General features: G+C 35.2%; 1 protein-coding gene across 1 annotated transcript; it reads right to left on the bottom strand.

Moving 5' to 3' along the window:
- Positions 1 to 747: 747 nt before the first annotated feature.
- Positions 748 to 2,305, bottom strand: LOC108595499 (eukaryotic translation initiation factor 3 subunit F-2). Its single transcript, XM_017980751.1, has 2 exons — positions 1,194 to 2,305; positions 748 to 1,128 (listed from the first exon to the last, which is right to left on the bottom strand). Exon 1 carries the CDS (start codon positions 2,152 to 2,154, stop codon positions 1,297 to 1,299), a length of 858 nt encoding a protein of 285 aa, XP_017836240.1. The 5' UTR covers positions 2,155 to 2,305; the 3' UTR covers positions 748 to 1,128; positions 1,194 to 1,296.
- Between the last annotated feature and the right edge of the window lie 14,976 nt (positions 2,306 to 17,281).

The raw sequence follows: 17,281 nt of genomic DNA, 5'->3' as shown, positions 1-17,281 counted from the left end.
ATTTCAAACGCTTTTGACATTAATTAGCAAAAATAAATAAAAAGGCGAAGCGAAGCGTAGTGGAGGAAGAATTGCTGCACAGAAGTTGCTGCAATGTCTTGTTGGCTGGCGTGCGCCAATGTGGCGTATACGTGAGCTGGAAACTAAAATTTGCGTAGCGCGGCGGCGTTGCGTGCTTGCAACATGACGCATTAAGGCAGCAAGCGTCATGCAACGCCATTTTGATTGCCATCATTTGTCAAAATGGCGCGTGTGTCTAGCGCATTTGAATTTACAATTGATTTAGCTTGAGCTGCAAGCTCGTAAAAATTGTAATTTTAATTAATTACAAGCAGCAGCAGCAGCAGCAGCTGCAACTGCAATATATAGTGCATATATATTAATAAATCGCTGCACAGGAATTAAGTAAAAATGCAAACAGCTATCAGGCGCTAGCAAATGTCCTTCGGTTGCGCATTGATAAAAGCTTAAATATAAACGACAAACAGCAAATGTCAGCGAGCAACGAGCGACAGTCAGCAGCAGCAGCAGCAGTAGGAGCAGCGGCCTGACACTTAATCCTTTATGCAATCGCTGCCATTATCACTTGTGTAATATATTTATTGTAAAAATATGAGCAAAGCGTGCAACAAAAAAAAAATACATGCACATACATAATTGCAACGTTGTCAACAGCAGCAGCAGCAACAATTGCTGCTGGCTATCATGCTTTAAGTAGAGTATACAGCTGGTTAAGCTAAAGGGCGTGGCCATGCCAGCACATACAGGTATATTCATTGTTTAAGCATATTAACTGTTTAAATACAATTAAAAGAATGTAATGTTAAGGTTTAAATAGCTCTGAAGACTTTTTCGAATTCCAAATGGAGATTCCTTCTAGTTTGGTCCAGGAAAAATACTGATGATCGGACTTATATATCTCAATTAAAGTCTTGGGCGTCTTTTAGAAGTATTTTTACATAGCTCGGTACATTGATTAAGAAGCTATAGCTCTTTACTTATTGTGTTTTGTATATCAGAGTCTTTGGAGTCTTTTTGATTTGCAAATGAGAAAAGCTTCTATTCCTTAATAAAAGCAATGTGCGTCTTATAAGATGAATTTTAGTATAATCGTTGCACTGCAGCCTTCTATATATAGTAGAACATAAGTTTAGTATATAAAAATACATTAATTTATATAATTTTGACTTTACCTGCTATGCTTTGAATAAAAAAACTTAACAATATCGAGAGTTAAGACAGCAAAGTTAACATTAGCTGCTTACTTTAACATTATTTATTGCAAATTGTGCTCGCTTAATGATTTGGCAGGCAGCTTAGCTTTTCACTCAACTCCATTTGGGTCTTGATCATGCTGCTGAGCGTGATGCTGAGCAGCATGTCACGCACATTGGCATTGAAGACGCTGCGAAAGGCTTCGGCGTCCAGCAGCGGCACTGAAGTCAACGCATCGTAGAGCGCACGTCCCACATTGTTGTCCGGCAGACGTTTGCGTGCCAGCACATCGTTAATATAGCGCAGCACCATGTCCAGCTTGAGCTCGATTTCGCGCAGCGAGTCCACAACGCTCACCAGCTCGGGCAGCAGACGTCCCAGCTGCTTGGTCGGATGCATTACTTGCTTTTGCATAAAACGCAAAGCCACAGCCTCGTCGCTATCGATGTCCATTTTGAGCAGCGGCAGCAGCGTAAACATCAAGCCACGCGTGCCGTCTGGCACGCCCATTGTCACAGCGCAATAGAGACGCGTATTGAGGCGTCCGCCACGCAACGTTGTGTCCACCAGCAAATGTAACGGCTGCGCCTCGCCCGATTCGCGCGCATAGTAAACATGCAGCGCTGCTGCGGAGCGCGACAGCGATTTGCCAGTACTAAACCAGCCCATGATCTTCTCCTGCGGATAGCTCATCTGATTGAGCTCATGCATTTCCGTCGCGTACTGTGTGTCCAGCTTGAAGTGCTCCAGCTCGCCCACTTGCTGCTCCTTGTGCTGCACCGTAAAGCTGTTGGTGATTTCAATTACATCGCCGCAGCGTCTGCCCAGCAAAGTGCCCACTGCCATGGAGGCGCACTGGGAGCGACGCTCGTAGGCATCAATGATTTGGAATAGCACCAAAGGCTGCAGACGCACGTTGGATTGCAATTTATAGTTCATTGTGTGCAAAAATTATGACGTTAAGCGTTTGAAAATAAAACAAGTTTACGCGAAGTTGGCTGCGCTTGCGCTTTGACTTAAAGCAGTGTTGTAAGACCCAGCAAAGTAAGAAGCAGCAACTAAATAAAGCAACGGCTATTTAAATTTGGCTATTTAACTTGCTAGTGCATGCTAAATATTTCTAAAATGTTAATAAATTTTGACGCATAAGCTATTGGCTTAAATAGCGATCGTTGGTAGCACGATAAGTAAAATAAGCTGCGATGTATCGATAGCTTGCTCGTTTTATTGCTAGCAGTCAAATGTTATTGCAAGCACGTGCGTTGTGAATGTCAAAGTCGCATTATCATTTGGTGCTCATTTTGTTGTTCTCTTTTTGCAGTGAACTTATTAATTAATGTGCTTAATAAGTGCTAAGCATTAAATAAAGCGTAATAAATTATTATGAATAAGCTTTTAGCTCAAATCACAATCATTGCTGAGACGATAAGTAAATTAAGCTGCGATGTTATCGATAGCTTGCTCGTTTTGTCGCTAGCCCTGGCAGTCAGATCATATTGTAAGCACGTGTTTTGTGAAAGTCCTTTTATCATTTTGTGTTTATTTTTTGTACTTTTTTTGCAGTGCATTTATTAAATAATGTGGTTAACAGCTGTAGTGATAATGTGCTTCAATAATGCAGCTACTAAAATATGTGTGAGTGTGTTTTTTTAAGTGCATTAATCAAATGGTTCACAGCTGCTTGTGGTCATGCTGTAAGTGCTTGTGTATTTGTTAAGTGCGTTTTTTTGGGGGTATTAATCAAAAATGTGTGCTGAAATTTTGCCAATTTACATTCAACAATAAAAGCAGGTGCGTATCGATTACTTAAGTCCTTACACTCTTAGCTACAACCTGAGCGCATAAAAGAAATGTTTGCGTGTGTGTGTGTGTGTGAACTTAAAAGTGTCAAAAAGTTGCCAGCCCTGCTATTGTGTGTGTTGAGGCTATTGTTGCTAAAATTTGGTTACTAACAAGCATATCCTTCCACTTGGGCAAGCGGCCTTTGCGCTTGACCGCCTCGCCAGCCTGTTCCGGGGTTACGACATATGGAAATGCCATAAAAAAAAAGTGACAAAAAAAAAACTATAAAGGCAAATTCCAAGCAAACACTTTGATTTTCCTCGAAATTTGCACAACAGGCAAATTTTTCAATTTATAATCAAAACAAGTGAGGCACAAAAAAGCGAGTGAAGAGCCAAACGAGACAAGAGAGAGAGAGAGAGCAAAAAACTTGTCTAGGACTGACGCCTAGCCCAGGCTTGTGGCTGATTAGTAACGGCTGACCCTTTTGGCTCACAGTCCTTGGCACTGGCATATATGCATTCATTCATTCACTTCAATCAGCATATACAGGACTTGGCATTCATTCCTAGCCTCTTTATATAGCCAACAAAATGTATAAAAAAAAACGTGAAGCTTTGGGACCTTGAAAGGTGCGCAAAATCCTTTTACAACAAATGCCTGGGCATCCTTTCATGCTTAAATGCGTTTCTTTGGTTAGAGTTAGTGGCCATGAGCGCTCTATGTGTGTGTGTGTGTGTGAAAGGATTAGGCCGCACTTTTATGATTATACTTAGCAGCAGGAGGCAGTGTCCTTTTTGAATGATGGCCATAATGCAGACACGCGTGGCGCGTCGCTGCTTTGAGTTATGACTGGCACAATTTCTCTTCAGCTTTATCAGTCAACTGCATACGTATACGTAATATCTATGAGTGTGTGTGTGTGTGGCTGTGTGCGCTAAATTAGTTTTAGTTGCCGCCACTAGCAAGTGTAGGCTGAGCGCCTGATTAGCCGCTAGCTCATTAGTTAACATTTAGTTTGCCTTTTTTTTTTTTGCTTTTGCAACTGCGCCATGACTCAGCTGGACTCTCACTCTAGCGCATTAGTCATGTTAATTAAGCTTATCATAAAGTCATAGCGCTTCGTTGAGCAACTAACATTATGGCTCAAATCTAAATTAAATTGCATTTTAAAATTCAACAACAAGCAGCAGCAGCAGCAGCAACATCAACACTTGACTGTTAAAAAATATGCTACATTTACTCAGGCAAGGAGCAGCAGCAGCAGTGTGGGCAAGAGGCATGTTCCAGGTGGCGTCTATTAAACACATACACATGCAGCTAGACAGACAGACAGAGAGACAGTGGGACAGACGTAGAGATAGATAGATAGTGAGAGAGACAGCTGGACAGACAGCTAACAGGGCAAGAGATAAAGTGAAAGCTGCAGCTGCAAAATGCGGGACACAGGTGCGGGCTGAGCTAAGCCTGAGCCCTGGCTAAGGGTTAACTCGCTATACACTGCAAAAAAGTGTGCAAAACTTTGATTTATCTTCACTTTAAAGCAGGCATAAGCTTTAAAATAAAAATTCGGTTGAAGTTCACAGACTTGTTTAAAAAATATTTTGACAAACAATTCTTATGTATGATTTTTATAATAAAAATTTAGTGTTAATTCTTAGCTTATAATTTTTTTTTATTTAAATCAAACCAAATTAATTAGATTTAAAATAGTTTTTAATTAAAAGCAGCTGTTTTTTTAACTCTTATTTGCCATAACTGCTTTATATGCTTTGCAGTCTAGATTTTTCTTGCAGTGTATTTGGCAACACATACTTTCACACATTTGCCATCAAGACAGCAAACAAACCCAATGCAAAGGAGCGTAACAACAAGGCACAACACACACACACACACACACACACACATATATACACTGCCGTACGCTTAATGCCAAAGCCGTAGCTGCTGCTGCCGTAGCTCGAACCAGTTGGCCAACCAAGCGAGCGTGTGAACAGTCAGCAGCTTTTGAGCCAAAGGCGAAAAATGTTGTATGTGCGAACATTTTTCATGTGTAACCAGCCAAACGAATGAACGAACGACGGACCGACCGACCGACCGACCAACCGACCAAATGTATCTTGGCTTTTTTTTCACTTTTCTTCTTTTTTTTTTTGGCGCTAACAATGCTTAGCACCAACTGCTATTGCCTGCTGGCCAACTGGGGAGCGCTTAAACGCGTGCCACGCAGATAAGATTCTATTTGGCTGTCACAATTGCCGTGCGCACTTCTTTGTTGTTGTTGTTATCGTTGTTGTTGTTGCGCACAAATGCCCCAAGGAGTCGTTGCTGCTGCTCCCACACACAGTTTATCAATTTCTTGCGTTTGATGACATAAAAAACTAACTACGTTTAGTTATAAAGAAATGTTCTCATGTGTTGTCTTTTAATTTGCGGCTTGATTTTGATTTTGCATTGTGGCTTTAATGCACAAGCAGTTGAAAAGCTAAGTGGGGCTTAGCTTAAGAGTTAATAACATTTGAAATTGATTAAAATTGCATTCATGCAGCTGATTTACATTATAGTTAATATAAAAACTATATAAGCTCTAATAAAGATTAAGACAAACATTGCTTGACTATTTTAAACAAATCTGCGTGCAGCTTAGTAATTGTTTAAGCTTTGTAGTTGCTTTAATTATTATTCTAGCAACTCGTTTACTGCTTGTTTAGTTGCCAGCAGTTCAAACAGGACTGACCTCGCTTGCTGGCTGGGCTACCTGCCATGCCTTACTCATCATTGATCACAGTCTCGAAGCTGAGAGCGCCAGTCGCTCAGAGAACGTAAGCAACAGCATGGGCTATATCTGTTATTTAGCGAAAGCAGCGCTGCTCCGTCTATTTCGCTCGTATGACCTCGATCGCTTCGCTGCTTCGAGCATCGCTCAATTTTTCCTAAGAGAGCGATCATCGTACGATTTGTCGCTTAGAGAGCGCCGATCGTACGATTTGTCGCTTAGAGAGCGCCCATTGTACGATTTGTCGCTTAGAGAGCGCCCATTGTACGATTTGTCGCTTAGAGAGCGACCATCGAACAATTTGTCGCTTAGAGAGCGACCATCATACGATTTGTCGCTTAGAGAGCGAACGTCGTACGATTTGTTGCTTAGAGAACGACCATCGTATGATTTATGGGTGGGCGATTCTTTTGACTGACCATGTGACTTAGTCTGCCCTCAACCTTAGCAATGAAATCACCTAATTTCGAACAATTGTGTTCACAGCATTGAAGCTACGTGTGAAATTTGTATTGAATATTGTATTTGAATCATTAAATAAAATGCTTTTATTTAGAAAAATTGCGAAGAACAATAATAAAGCAAAGCTTTTGCTTTCAATTTTTGCAGCAATTGTTTCAAATCAATTAAAATTAATCATCAATCAATCAAATGAATTTTTAGTAGCTTATGATGAAAAGATAATAAGCATAATTAATTAAGAGCTTATAACATTTAATTGGAATTTTATTTGGCTTAAATTGGTAATAAAAATATTCAAAAAAATGTTAACAAATTTAAAAGCAGCAAAATCTTTTTATAAGCTATAAATTTTATTCATTTCAAATTCTAGTGAAATCTGCTATTGCAAGTTAGTTAAGTAAGCGTGTTTTGTTTCAAGTTACCGTTAATTTTTCCATACATAGCGTATTATGTGCAGCATATTGTGACATTTGGCACGTAGCTTAGCTTGGTGGAAGCTTTTATGCAAGTCATCAACGTTAGTTGCTGCTGCTGCTGCTGGTGACCCGCATTGACATTGTCGCTTAGCAAAAGCAGCAGCAGCAGCCACGCCCCACACGCCTGTGCTGCCTGCCAACTGTCTCATAATTTAGTGGCCTGTGCTGCTAGTTGAGTTGCAGTTGCAGTTTCAGTGGAAAAGCTGCTTTACGCTATTTAGCATAATTTTTGTTATTTTCAAAGCTGCTGCTGACGGTTCAAGCAGCAGCAACAGCAACAACAATAGCCTGGCAGTGTCCTTTAGCCTGTGGCGGACTGCTTAACATTTTATGCAAGCAGGTAAAGCGACTTTTGTATATATATATATATATATATATTTAGTTTTTTTTTTTGTGGCTTGCATGCCAAATTTGTTGGCACACTTATGTTGCTGCCACTGCTGCGCTGCGCTGCTCTGCTCTGCGTCGCTCTCGCTGTTGTTGACATAGTTAAACGTTGCCCATTTATTATGCGAATTTATTGCTTGCCTCAAACCCAAGTTGCAGTTGCAGTTGCAGTTGCATTTTTCGGTCACAGTTTTTGGCTTCAAGTTTTTCTAAATGTCTTGATAACTTAATTAAGTTCGCTTCTATGCTAACGTATGTGTGTGTGTGTGTGTGTGTGCATAAGTTTATGAACTTTGGCAGGCAACTAACACATGGGAAGTTGCAACGTCGCTGCTGCCGCTGCCGTTAGGCAAACACGCAATGCATTTTCGCACTCGCGTAAATTACCAAATAAGCGACGTGAGAATTCGCCGTACAGTTTGCATACACCCACCATATTCACACGTACAGTGATGGTCAAAAAAATGGGAACAGTGTGAACATATTTCAAAAATTATATGTTAAAAAATTTAATTTAAAATGCATAAAAGAAATTTATTTATATTAAGAAACACGCTGCTAATTAAATCCTAATGCAATTTAAAATCTTTTAAAAATATGCATAAAAACATTTAACAAAATATATATATTTTCATATAAAGACAATCAAAGTAATTCGCTGGTAATTAATTCTCAAAGCATTTTTTAAAATGTGCATACAAATAAAATAATATAAATTCACATTCTAATTTCATATTAATGAATTATCCATTGGAAGCATTGATAAAAGAACTTATTAAGACTTTAACAATTATTTTAGTCTGTTTAAAATTCATAAAAATAATTTACTAATAGTTATACTCTCTTTATTATTATTGAATTATTGATTATGAGTGTTTCATTTGATTGTTTTATTAAATGAAATTAATAGACCCATTGTGTTAATTCTAGATCTATATCTAGATTATTATTTTGTTCTAGAATAATTCTTTCTTTTCTCTTTCCTACAGTCTTCTCGGTGGGACTTCATGGTTTTTGTTTCTTCTGCTGATCTTGATCTTCTGCTAATCGAACGTGAGTCTTTTTTTCTTATCCATTATGACACTCATACAATTTACATATAACTTATTTAATTATGCACTAGATTTATATCATTTTTAATTAATTGCTTGAACACTTATAGTTTTTTAGAAAGTTTATAATAATAATTTATTTAAATTTATTCTTATTTTCATAGTATGGAATTATTTATTATTCAAGCGTTATACATTTGATTAGTGCATAAAAATAATTTTATAATTATTATTGCTTATTTAATTACTTAAAATTCTATAGCTGCTTATTTTATTCGACTTCAAAATATTTCTTTGCTTGAATTCGTAATCAAAAGTAAATAGTTTAGCATTTTTTTCAAAATCACTTTATGCGCGCACACAACTGTAACTAACAGTTAGCATATGTGTATGTGTATATATGCATAGATATATGCGTGGGTATATATGCCTGGCAAATGTCCGCCACTAGCGTTCAAAGTTTACCTTTGGTTTTTGGTGCAAATTTGATTTGGCTTGCGCCGCTGTGAAACTTTAACTTGCCGCATGCAGCAGCAGCAGCAGCAGCAGCAACACACATACGTACGTATGCGTGATTTTTGTGTGTCTGCTTGTGTGAGTGTAACCACATATATGTAGCGCTAGATGAGTAAGCCGCCTGTGTGAGCATGTCGTTCATTTTGCAACAATGCAACCAACGCTGCTGCAGTCTATACATGTATGTGTATGTCTGTGTATGTGTGCGTGTGTGTGTGTGTGTTTATGGTGTGTGTGCATCTTTTACCCACTAAGTGGCGCAAAGAGCTGGCGTAGCACCGCTAACAGCTACTAAAAACTCAATTACCAGTCAACTCATTTTCCCAGCACACACACACACACATACACACATACACTTACACACTTACACGTGCTATGATTAGCAGCCATGTGCTGCGGCTGTTAGTGCGTGTAAATTGAATTTAAAGTTGACAAATCTTATGTACTTAGTTGCTGTTAAATATAATTTGTGCTTATGTTTGCTTAATTGCACACCAAAGTTTTTGGGGGTTGAGTACTTAACAGCAATTTGCTTTGATTTACTTATTTAAGTAGAAGTAGTAGCAAATTTTGTGTTAGAGAAATATAATTTAATGCATATCAAAGCAGCAAAGCAAATAAGCAAGTAAATTTATAAATAGAAAAAAATGTGGGATTATTAAAAAAATTATTTTTAAACTAGAAGTATAATAATGCATATTAATGCAATTGAAGTAAATTAATAAAACTAAATTGTAGCATTTTTAAAAACTTAAATTGTTTATGCTGCCAGAAAAAAATAATTTCAAAATTTAGGTGCTGAGAATTTGCATATTTAAGTAGAAGTAGTAGCAAATTTGTGATATAGCAATATAATTTAATGAAAATAAATACAGCAATTTAATAAAATAAACAATTTAATTATTATAATAATTATTGTTGATCTAGAAATATAATGCATGCTAATGCAATTAAAGTAAATTGATAAAAGTTAAATACTGCCGGTAAAAATAATTGCAAAGTTTTTTGGGGCTGAGAATTTCTTAGCGTTTTGCTTTGATTTACATATTTAATTGAAGAAGTAGCACATTTTGTGATGTGGAAGTATAATTTAATGCACATAAATGCAGCAATGCAAACAAGCAAGTAAATTAATTAATATAATAAAATGTCACATTGTTAAAAAATTAATTTTTCAACTGGAAATATAATATTATACATACTTATGCAGTTAAAGTAAATTAATAAAATAAATTGCAGCATTATTAAAAACTTAAATTGATTAAGCTGCCAGAAAAAATAATTGCAAAGCTTTTGGGTGCTGAGAATTTATTTAATACAAGTTTTGTGATATAGTTATACAATTTAATGAAAATAAATGCAGAAAATGAATACAAAAGTAAATTAATAAATAAAATAAAATGTGACTTTATTAAAAAAAATAATTGTGAAAATAGAAAATGAATATCAATGCAATTAAAGTAAATTAATAAAATAAATTAAAAAATTGACATATTTAGTAGACAAATTTGTGACATTGAAATATAATTTAATGAAAACACGATAGTAAATTAATTAATAAAATATAATGTGGCATTATTAAAAAAGTAATTGTTAAGCTAAAAATATATTTTAATGCTTGCAGCATTTTTAAAAACTTAAATTGATTAAACTGCCAGTCCAAATAATTGTTTAAAATTGTGTGGCTTAAGAGTTTAGTTGCTAAAATGCAAAAATTACATATTTAACAATTAAAAATGCCAAGCACACTAACTAAAGCTTCAGTGCCTCGCTCTCTAAGCTTGCCTAACCTTAATAGCTTTATGGCAAGTCTCTGTGTGTGTGTGTGTGTAAAAGTTTGCAGCACTAGCCCGTGCCACATGCCACATGCATTATGAATTTTTTGATGGCCGTGGCTGGCAGAGCAGCTGACATAATGTCCATTTTACCTGTACTAGCAACTAATTGCATATTAGCGCGTGTTCGTGTCTGTGTTGGGGGGGGCAAAGTTATATATTTTGAAAGTATTATATGCTATGTGCTGCGCTTAAGGCTTTTGGGCTGCTGCTGCTGCTGCTGCAGTGTAATTGCATTTCGAATTCATCTGGCAAAAGTTTTAGTTTTGCCAACTGCTAAACTGAAATTGAGGCGTTTTTAAATCGCTATTAAAATCATCACACGCACATACAGCAGAGCAAGTTGCCAGCCAGCGAGTCATGTAAGGCGGGGCAGGGTGTGGGGGACGGGTGAAACATATTTTGGCAACATTTTGTGCGCACATTAATTTATGCAAATAGTTGAAAAATATTAATGGCTGGCCCAGCAGCTGCTTTGCTCTCACTCTCTCGTGTGCGGGTGAAAAGTTCACAAACACTAAATTGAACTGCAAAGTGGGTTGGGGGGGGGGTGGGGGGAGGGCGCCCAACACATTTGAATTAAATATTTATATCTTTAAAAAGTTGAACAATTTCCGTTACATTATGGCGCATAAAGGGCCGAAAATAAGCTTGTCCAAAAGCCAGTTGGGCCCAGTGTGCGGAATTACGAAAAGCTGTAGCAGCCTTTTGGGCGCGCGCCGTAAACAAAAATGGCAGCAAATAAACTTATGGCGCACTTCCGCCAATAGTCCAAACATTTTATTTTATTTCATTTCATTTCATTTCATTCCATTTGATTTCATTTTCTGTACTGAACGGCAAGGCGAACTACAAAACTGGTCAAAGCACTTTTCGAGTATGAAAATTAAAATGAAACACAAACGGAAATGCTACAGAAATCAACCAACTGTTGTGGCACAGCCTGTGTGTGTGTGTGTGTTCTCAATTCAAAACATTTTCAAGCATAAAAAAAACAAACTGGCAACCGACTGTAGCCTGCTGGCGGAAAATGTGAATTTCCTGTTTGGGCCATTGTTGAAATGACCAAATATGGCGTAAGCCTGGTCAATAACAAGGCCAACACTAATAGCTTCATTAGCCGCAACGGCCAACATAAAAACCTTTTGCTTAGTTAGGCTTAGTTTTCTTTATTTATAACTCACTCGCTCATATTTTATGCAGTTCGTTAGTAAATTGCTAAATTTTAGACACGTATGTATATTTTTTTTTAATCTACTTTTGTTGCAACATTGTGTGCGTCAATATTGACGCTTGCACCCGCAAATGCTTAAATATGCATGCAAAAATTTCATTGATTTGGAGCAGCAGCCACAAAACTGCAGCAAAAATATTTGTATGCAAAAAACTACCGTTACATGCATGTAACTCAGTGTTGCAACATTTTTGATTAACATTTTGTTATGTTATGTTTGATTTGACTAAAGCTGCTGCCAACAATTTCTCATGCTAATCAAATGTGCAGGCTACAAACCAAAATGGGCTTGTGAACTTTAGAAATCAACTGAAAAATATCAAACAATTGCTTTATATATTGTTTGCCGACTAGTTGGGAGCTATGTCTAACTTTGAATATCAAAATTAGTGTAGTTATGTAATAATTATTTATAAAACTTTAATTGAATTTAGATTTTAATTTAGTTTAGAATTTTTCTTAATCTAATTCTTTCTATTTTATTATATGCTTAAAAAAATTTTATATGAAAATTAAGATAATGTTTTTTCAATGTAGAATTAATTTTTTTATATTTAAAAATTCTTCTCTGATTTTCTGCAGAGCATTTTTTATTATTACCATTCGTCAAAGTAGAATTTATTTTTCTTTTCATTTTTTAAAATTACTTAGAATATTTTTTTGAGATTTTTTCTGCAATCTCAATCTAATTCTCTCTACATTTATGCTCGTTCATATATTTATAACACTTTACTTGAATTTTTTATTTATACTTAATAGTCAATGTAGAATTTATTTTTTTATATTTTAAAATTACTTAGAATATTTATTTTGAGATTTTTCTGCAGTCTTAATCTAATTCTCTCTACGTTTATACATTTGCTTTATAAATAAAACTTTACTTGAATATTAAGAGCATTTTTTTTATTACCCCTTTATTATACCACTTAATTTTTTTTTATATATAAATTTACTTAAATATTTTTTATTAAGATTTTTCTTTAAATCTCTCTAGGTTTCTACTTTTACTTGAATTTTAAGAGAATTTTTTTTATTACCATTACCATTTAGAATTTATTTATTACTTAGAATATTTTTTATTGAGATTTTTCTTTAATTCTATATACGTTCATATATATTTAAGACTGATTTTATTGCCAACTTAAGTTGCTGCTCCAAATTAAGCGAATATTTTTGATTGCTACAATTTCCATAAATTTGCTGCTCGCTATAACTTTCGATTGACTGTCAACTGCTAAGCAAACCAACCAAAAATTTTGCAATGTCTCTATTCGCATTTTTAATATAAAAATGCATTTTTTTGATATGACTGAACTTTTGGCAGCGCGACAATCAACATATATAGACTTATAGTATTTATTTTGGCACATCAAAGTAAAAATCAGTGCGCGCAAAAAAGTGTTGGTTGGCAAAAAAAAGGCAAAATATATATATAGACTATATATATGACATGTGCTTGCTGTCAGAAACGAGCTTTTTAGCGGCTTAAAAGCTCAATGAGTAAAAATGGTTTTGATTTTGTTTGTTGCCATGTTCTACATTTTGGCAACAGCTTTGTCAATGTGTTTGCTTTTTATATTCATTGAACTATAGATATAGATACATGTGCATTGACAGCTTGCAATAAAAAAAAGGCGTAAAATGTGAGTTGGCAAGTTTCAATAAAACTGTTGGCAACTACTCTGGGCCAGCTGCAGGGCAAAATAGTTGATTTAAACGCTTAATTTCTATATGAATTAAGCATAAAATAATTATAAATTAAATAGTTAATAACATACCTGTTCACGCATTAATTTGTGCACATTTTCAAAGCCAAACTCTAAAATGAAAAAAGCGTTAAATGCAATTTATTATTAAGTACAAGCAAATTGAGCGCAAAACACGTGTCAATTAACAGCAAAAAAAGAAGCAAATACTTCATCAGGGCAATTAATTTTTAATTGCAACACTTTCCCAACAAAAATCTAAATTGACTTGCGCTTAGGCCTCGCACAGTTTGTAACAAATCAAAGTTCAATGCGGAACTGGCGAAAAGTTAATGATGACATTAAGAATGGACAACAAAGCACAAAAAAAAAAAATTACAATAAAAGGCAAAAGAGCATAAAAGGTAGGCGTTGTTAATAAAGAAAAAAAAAACGCGGCGCCTTGAGCATTTTAGCTAAAATGAAAGCGTCAAATGTATTATTTAAAATTCCAGCTGGGTACGAAGCAAAGTCAAAGAGAGAGAGACAGATACACGAATTGAAATGCTGAAATTGGCCAAGACGGGCCAAAGAGATTGATTTCATGCTAAGCTAAAAAACGAGCACAGCCAACGACACAACCAAAGCAACAAGAACAAAAAAAAAACTTGATCGACAAGAGCGAAACGGTTCTGGCCAAAAAATATTTAGTTGGCCAATGGTCAAAGCCTGCGCAAATACGTAAACTGGGTCAACAGTATGTGTTGCTTTCAATTTTTATAGCGTTAAACAAAATAACAAACAAACACACACCAATCAACTTGCTGCTGTTGTTTTTGTTGTTGTTGTTACCTGCACTACTTTCGTCTTGTTCTTAGCTCAGCCGCCGCCGCGCCTGTTGCTAACTGATAAACTCTTAAGCTGCTGCTGTTGCTGCTGCTGCTGCTGCTGTTGGTGGGCATTGTGATTGCAACTTGGCTGCCTTGCAACATTGCGACGGCGGCGGCGGCGTTGTTTGTTGCTTTTGTGTTGTGTTGTGTGCCACTTGAAATTGCCACACTTGAGACGCTTTAAGCATCCACTTCGAAGCGCGTCAAAATGCGCTTAAACACAAACATTGAGACAAATCACTTGACATGGCTCTCTCTACACATGTGTGTGTGTGTGTGTGTGGGCCTCAGCACAGACAACATCAAGTGCATTTCGCTTTTGAAGAACGTTACGCTTTTGATCATAATCAATCAATCAATACGTTAATTGATATTCAAGCAAAAATGAAAGTTGCTAATAAAAAATTGTGTATGTTTATAAATAAAACAAAGGCACGCGGAAAATTAATTTGGTCATGGCGAAATTTTTGTGAAGACTCTCAGAACATAACAGCGACAGCTACAGTGAATGCTGACTAGCGAGGAAATATTTTTAATATTTTATGGCGCTTTTTAAATAAATAAATATATGAAAATTATGTTAATATTCAATAATATTTATTGCATATACAATTTTTAAACAATTTGAATTGAAAAGAACTAACATATGTAAATTTATTGCATAAAGTTTTTAACTTTTTATTCAATTCTAATTATGAACTTCAGAATAAATGAAAATTATGTTAATATTCAAATGGACTTTATTTTGGATATACAATTTTTATTCAACTGGAATTAAAAAACTAACAAAAGTATATTTATCAATTTTTTATTCATTTCGAATTATGAACTTAAGAATTTATGCAAATTATGTTAACATTAGAATAGACTTCGTTGCCTTTACAATTTTTAATCAATTTTAATTGCATTGAAAGTTTTTAATTTATTTAAATTAAAAGAATTATGCGTAAAATTATAAAAATATATAAAAAATAATTTTTCGCTCTTAAAAGTTTTTATCAATATTAATTAAACAAATATTAAAATACAATTCTTTATCAATTTGAATTGAAAAGACAAACAAGTCTTTAATTTATTTAGATTAAAAAAATTCAGCATTCATTAAAACTGTCGATATAATTTTAACATAATTTTTTTAGCATCAAATTTTTTATCAATTAGAATTGAAAAGACTAACAAAAGTCTGTAATTTATTTAGATTAAAACTATAGAAATAATTTTAACATTAATTTTATGCACTTTAAAGTTTTAATCAATATTAATTAAACAAATTATGCGCGCATTAAAATAATAAAAATACACAGCAAAATTTGAAAGCATAATATTGCTTGCATTTCAATTATTCAATGAAAAAGTTGTTAATTATTAATTCTAACATCTATTTCCAGAGCTTAGCATAGTGTCTGCTTTCTAAATTGTCTTTATTAAATAGCAAGAAATTCTATATCGAGTGCTTACTCTTTTTTGCTCGACAACAAAACCATGTAGCGTAGCTAACAAGAATAAATAACACGCAGTCATAAATCGTGCTTTGAAGCTTTACATGTTTTTGTTTGCACACACAGACAGACACGCACACACGCACAGTAGCGTTGGCTAGTTGGAGTAGCAGCTTAGACTATTTTTCGTGTTGAAAAGTAGTTAATGCCAAAAATTGCAATATCATGTTATTGTCACTAAAGTGAGAGCCCCAGCGACTATAAAATAAAATGTCTATTTATTTATGTGTGTGTTAGTGTGTGTGTGTGCTAATGATGGCAATAGCTTTGGCTTTGGCACAACCTACTGACACTTTGACCGATATTTGGCATACTAAATATAGTAATTTTGTCATTATAGTTGATTATGCGCCTTTCGCTCAGCTTTCGCACCTTTTGCTGCAAAAAACATTTAGTGTCGAGTCATGCCACAGAGCAGAGCAGCAGCAGAGCTGCGTGTGCTGCATTCTCTTGTTGGCGCACACCTTTGTTTTTGGCATTAATTAGTCGCTGCTTGTTCCCAAGTCTGTATGCCTCTCTCTCTATCGAACGCTGTGTGTGTGTGTGAAATTCATTAAAGAACATTTCGCAGATTTATGCGCATTGTAAAGTGTTAAGTACATGCGAAAAGTTGTGCTAATAAAAGTATCTGTGTCTAGCTATCAATGCTTAACTTTTGTCTGACCCATATAAATGCCGCTTCTACGTATTTTCTTTTGTCAATGCGCAACGAACTGGTTTTAGTTCGAGATTCTTTGTGATACACTTTGTAAAAAATGTAAAAGGGTATGCATGTAGTGCTGCAAATGTATGTAACAGGCAGCAACAGAGCTGGCACACACCATAAAGTGTGTATATACTTGATATTAATGCTTGTCTGTCCTTTCGACTGTATGAGCAACGAAAACTAAGAGACTATAAGAGCTAGAGTTATGATATTTGGCATATAGCTGCTTTTAAGCTGTGCGCATAACGTATTTTATTTAATTTTGTTTTTAAATTTTTTTTAATTTTTTTAAACAATTTTTTTTTACAATTTTTTATTTATTTTGACTAAAGAATTCACTTTAGACAGCGATATATATAAAATTTCTAACAAAGTGTATCTAAGTTTAGTTGCGCTCAACTTTAAATGCGCCTACTTGTTATTTTTTTTTTGATTTTTTTCGGTTCTGCTGCTAAGCATATATGCTAATGGCACTTGGTGTTATTTTTCTTTTTGGGTTATTGCGGTCAAAGTTATTAACTAAAGTGGCATTTGGTTAAAGCCCACAACTGTAAATAAGCCAATGAGCGCACAAAAATGTTGCAGCTTTGCTTGCTGCTTGCTGCTTGCTGCATGTTGCCTGCCCAGCGAATAAAACTTGACCCAATTTGCTGCTCATTAGGCGTAAAATAATGACAACAGTCAAATATATATTTGTACATATGGCTATAGCTTTATGCATATTACTCATGCGTATAATTGAGCCATCAAGACTTAACTTCGACCC

Source organism: Drosophila busckii, chromosome 2R (assembly GCF_011750605.1).
Source record: "Drosophila busckii strain San Diego stock center, stock number 13000-0081.31 chromosome 2R, ASM1175060v1, whole genome shotgun sequence".
Taxonomy (NCBI): Eukaryota; Metazoa; Arthropoda; class Insecta; order Diptera; family Drosophilidae; genus Drosophila; species Drosophila busckii.
The sequence above is the reverse complement of the archived record's forward strand: the minus strand, read 5'-3'. Positions and strand labels throughout refer to the sequence as shown.

What these genes read in the sequence shown, in the direction of transcription:
- LOC108595499 (XM_017980751.1), bottom strand. Translation starts at nt 2,154, where the DNA reads ATGAACTATAAATTGCAATCCAACGTGCGTCTGCAGCCTTTGGTGCTA.